Source organism: Myotis brandtii, unplaced genomic scaffold (assembly GCF_000412655.1).
Source record: "Myotis brandtii unplaced genomic scaffold, ASM41265v1 scaffold587, whole genome shotgun sequence".
NCBI lineage: Eukaryota > Metazoa > Chordata > Mammalia > Chiroptera > Vespertilionidae > Myotis > Myotis brandtii.
The window spans coordinates 461,181-465,971 of record NW_005370207.1 but is presented as its reverse complement, the minus strand read 5'-3'; the positions used below and the strand labels follow the sequence as shown (position 1 = coordinate 465,971).

The following is a 4,791-nucleotide window of genomic DNA, read 5'->3' as shown; positions in this document are numbered from 1 at the left end:
CCAAAAGTGTCATCAATCTCTCTGTTTAGATGCAGTGCAGCCAGGTGTTCAGAATCATAGGGGGACAAAAAGAATTAGCTTCTTGCTGAATAGGGGAAGTTAAGCCGAAAAAAAAAAAAAAGCTGGTGTAACAGGGCTTAAAACTATGAAAAATGTAGACCCATTGAACTGAACCCCCTTTTCCCTTCTCCTGCCCCCAGGAATAATTCTGCTGCAGGGCTGATTTCAAGGACATGGATTGTTGACCTCATCCCAACATCAGAACCTCGGCGGTTATTCTGATTTTTGCACCATTCCAGGCAAGTTGACTTTATACGGAAATAAAATTGAACCTTCGAGGTCTGATGGAAATTCACTGTGACATTCCAATCAAGAAAACTTGCTGAAGCCCACAGAGCCTTTCTCAGGGGGCCTGATGGTAGCCTCCAGAAGGTGCGGCCTCAGGTGGTCCCCCTTCTTCTGTGGCAAGAATAAACTTTGGGTCTTGGATTGCAACACCACCTGTGGAGAAAATGGTATGCGAGGGGAAGCGATCAGCCTCTTGCCCTTGTTTCTTCCTCCTGACCGCCAAGTTCTACTGGATCCTCACGATGATGCAAAGAACTCACAGCCAGGAGCATGCCCATTCCATACGCATGGATGGGGACATCATTTTGGGGGGTCTCTTCCCTGTCCATGCAAAGGGAGAGAGAGGGGTGCCTTGTGGGGAGCTGAAGAAGGAAAAGGGGATCCACAGACTGGAGGCCATGCTTTATGCCATCGACCAGATCAATAAGGACCCTGACCTCCTCTCGAATATCACTCTGGGTGTCCGGATCCTTGACACATGCTCCAGGGACACCTATGCTCTGGAGCAGTCGCTGACGTTCGTGCAGGCGCTGATCGAGAAAGACGCTTCGGATGTGAAGTGTGCGAATGGGGACCCACCCATTTTCACCAAGCCCGACAAGATATCTGGAGTCATAGGTGCTGCAGCCAGCTCCGTGTCCATCATGGTTGCTAACATTTTAAGACTTTTTAAGGTAGGTAAAGGCATTGTCTTTCTGACCGTTCTGAAAGAATAATAAATTGTTCTGACACCAACTGCAGGTTTAAGAAGAAAGCGAAGATGATGAAGATGCTCATTGATCCCCTTTAGGGTCACTAGGTTTCCCAAATAGAGGATTCCGTGTCTGGGTTTCTACACGTGTTAATTTAGTTCCATTATTTAGAACTAATCGTGACTGTTCTTTTTCTGAACAAACAGAAAGATGATAATTTCTGTGATATGTTGAGTCTTCAACATCCTGGAATATCTTCTTTACTGAGGCTCATTTAAAATCAAAGCAAGTATTTTTAGAGAGTATAATGAACTCTTCACACATTTATCATAGGAAACATTGCTATGGTATTTGAGATATTAGATAATTTACTTGGTGAAAGTTCTTTAAAGTGGGATGCTCTGTTATGACAAAAGTTCCTGTGTGAAGAAACAGTATTTATTACTAATGTGTAGATGGGAGTGACACTCTGGGCTAAGGTGGCCATAAAATTGTCAGGTTTATTATGGCTACAGAAGAGCAGAACCTCATTAATTCAGACTGCCCTGATGCAGCCTTGGAATAATTATATATAATTCTTATTGAATTAAAAGTTCAAATTTAGCAAGATAATTCAATACTTTTTGACTTAGATTTCTATTCAGATGATCTATTACCTATAAATTACATTTACATATTGAATAAAATTGGCAAAATAAAATGATGTATGTAACAACACCTTGAGAGTATAAAGTGCCATAAAAATAGTTATTGTAACTCACCATCTTTCATTAACTTTCTCATTTTATTTGTTAATATCCATTATGTAGTCTTTTGTAATGACAATTTTTAAAATTGAAAATACTTTTTATTCTGATTTCCTACTCTGGAACATGCCTTTTCCAACTTACTCTGAACTAATGAGGCTTTGCTTGATGTTGAGAAACTGTTCCTATGCATGTTACATTTAAACATATTAAAAGAATATAGAGAATTAGGTGACAGATCTAGTGACAAAAGTGAACAAAGTGATGGAAAACTTGCTTCACAATAAAGATAAAAGGAATTGAATCAAAGGCTTTCTGGTTGGGAAGATATCTTGGAGGACCATCTAGTGTGGTTCACTTCATGCGCTGTAATCTTCTCTGTAACACCTTTCACCCCCAAAGTGGCTGTCTAGCTTCTGAATGAATTCCCTTAGTTTGGAGAAGAGAATGCTAAGAGGCAGCTTAATGACTTTTTTCAGGTGGATGACATTTTCTCAAATGAGGATGCTGCTGAGCAGAAGCAGCTCTGTGTCTGAGCAGCACTGAACGGGCACAAACAGGCTTTAGGGAATTCTGACACATTTGAGCAGGTCATTAGGAAGAGCCCCATGCCGGGAGGAGGACACCGATTAAAACTGGCCGCCAAGGGCTCTCTAATTCTTCATCTCTGGAAACTTTCAAGGCAAACTGGCAAGTTGTTAATAATTTATCCTGGGCTTAGCTGACCCCTTGTCCAGAGGCAAGATGCAGAACCAGAACTCTGCAGGGTTTCCTCACATCCCGGGACCTAGGACTTCTCCCAGCAGTCCCCACTCCGAGCCACATGGCATTTTCTGCTCGGGGTGATGTCCCACTCCAGCCACCTTCCCACTTCTCTTCTCTGACTTGATCTTCCCTGCTTTCTCCAAAGCATCTCTTTCTGTTCCCAACTCAGCAACTATGGCCCAACAACACTCACTTTTAGAGAAGAGGAAAACCTTCATGAAGATTGTCTCCCTTCCTTCTGTTACCTTCCCCTAATGGGCTAATTCTGGTTCCCATCCATCCCACCAGAAATACTCGGAATCCATCTTCTTCCTGTAGTCCTGTGCCCTGTTAGGCAAGGATTTGAGCATGGGGTGGAAGTGGTTAAGTGCTTATTTGAGATTCTCAAAGCTTGTTTACATCAATTGTGGCACAGAATCAGCTTATCTGTAAAATTCGGATGTTAACATTGTGTTAGGTTTTTGGATGGATTTAATGAGAAAATGCAGGTGAAGGGTTCTACTAGGATCTGGCCATGTCCTTTGCCTCCTTGGGCTGCCAAAGGGAACCTGGGAACCTCCTCCGGCCACCTGAAGGGCGGGTTTTGCTTTTATGCAGTCTGGACCTGGCTTCTTTTCTGCTCTGTTTTTCCCCTATGGACTGGCTGGTTCTCTCCTTACTCTTTTGGGTAACCCAGTGGGAGAATTACCATGGACCCTTTGGGCAGAGCCCAATGCTCCAGCCAATTTCTGAGACATGGTCCGCGCATAAAGGGGCAAGAGCACAAGGAGTGAAGGACTTTTCACCTGGAGGTGACATTGGTTATGGTAAATGTCATAACGGAGATTAGTACCCTGGCACGGAGTGACCATTTAATTTATATAAGTGAATGTATTTATCAATCAAATTACCAGGCTTGAAAAATTTGTGTCTTTTAAAAGTAAGGGAGAGGATATAGGTGCTCAGCCCATCTTCCAGCTCAGCATGAAGCCACATGAATGTGATAATTACAACTTGTTGTGTTACTTTGATTTACTTTGATGATTTCTATGAGACCTCCAGGCAGCACTTCACAATAATATTAATTATGAAGTGATGATGGTCACTTTTAGAATTAGAAAATGTTTCCATTAATGTATAAATATGTCCTGTTTAAACACACAGATGTTGGGGCTGACACGAAATATTAGAATAGCTATCCAAGTTATAATTATAAAATTAACACATTGGGATTTGCCTATAGTTCCATTTTATTTTATTTTATTTTATTTTTTTTAGTGGTATAGCAAAGGTGGGAATTTATTGAAGAATAAGTACAGACTCCCACATGGGGAGAGGGGAAGAGTCCCACAGAATGGACTCCCATGTAGGAAGGGGGAAAGGGTCCCACTGAGTTCCTTTTCCCTAAATCCATGGACAGAAGGTGGTATAGCAAAGGTGGAAATTTATTAAAGAACAAGTACAGACTCCCATGTGGAGGGGGAAAGAGTCCCACAGAATTCCTTTTCCTGTGGCTTATAAAGGCTGCAGATGGTTGTGCCTTGATGTCCTCTTTGATTGGTCACTATTCTCCCGTGCTGGTTACTATGGTAACTCCTGGGCTCAAATGTTGAACCTCACATGGGACATGTGAGGTTCTCCCCCACCTCCTTCCCTATTGTTTTCCTATTCCCTTTGAGCTTTCTTCTTCTCCTTCTGAGTGAAGGGCTTCCTCTCTTTATTTTGTAAATATAGACCTTTTGCTCATTCTATGGAAATGTACTTGTTGCAGCTTTCCAGCTCCCCGATTCTATGGAAACATACCTTCTGCTGCTCTGCAGCCCTGTGCTTTCTCCATGGTGCCCCTAATTTCTAAAATTTCTAATATTTCCTAAACCTGTCCTATTTTATCCCCCAAATACCTGTTTCAATAGGTTGACGCTCAACCACTGAGCCACGCTGGCCGGGCCCAACTTTTTTTTTCCTGGAGGAAACGGAATGTTAGCTTCTCAATTAATTCACTTAGCTTCTCTTGGTTAAGGATATTTTGTGTTAAAATCTAAACTTAAGTAGAAGTAAAATATCTAAAGTCAATTTGGAGATTATGCCCTATTAGCTGGTACAGTGAATTCCCTATAGTTGTTGGGGTCCAACCCCAGTGGGTCCAGGGGTCCCCAAAGGTGTGGACGGAGTCGGCGAAGAAGGAATGACACGGAGACAGCCTTCAGTTGATCAGCAGCCTAGCCAGGATCTCTAGCCAGGATCTCCAGCCAAGTTCTGGT

At 42.5% G+C, this 4,791-nt stretch overlaps 1 protein-coding gene across 1 annotated transcript in view; it reads left to right on the top strand.

The window, feature by feature from the left end:
• GRM8 (glutamate receptor, metabotropic 8) overlaps window positions 1-4,791 on the top strand; it is a 368,615-nt gene that overhangs the window by 8,819 nt on the left and 355,005 nt on the right. The window contains exon 2 of the mRNA XM_005879182.2: window positions 201-1,022. Within this exon, the coding sequence (XP_005879244.2) occupies window positions 513-1,022 (510 nt within the window). The 5' untranslated portion in view covers window positions 201-512. The remainder of the gene's footprint in view (window positions 1-200; window positions 1,023-4,791) is intronic.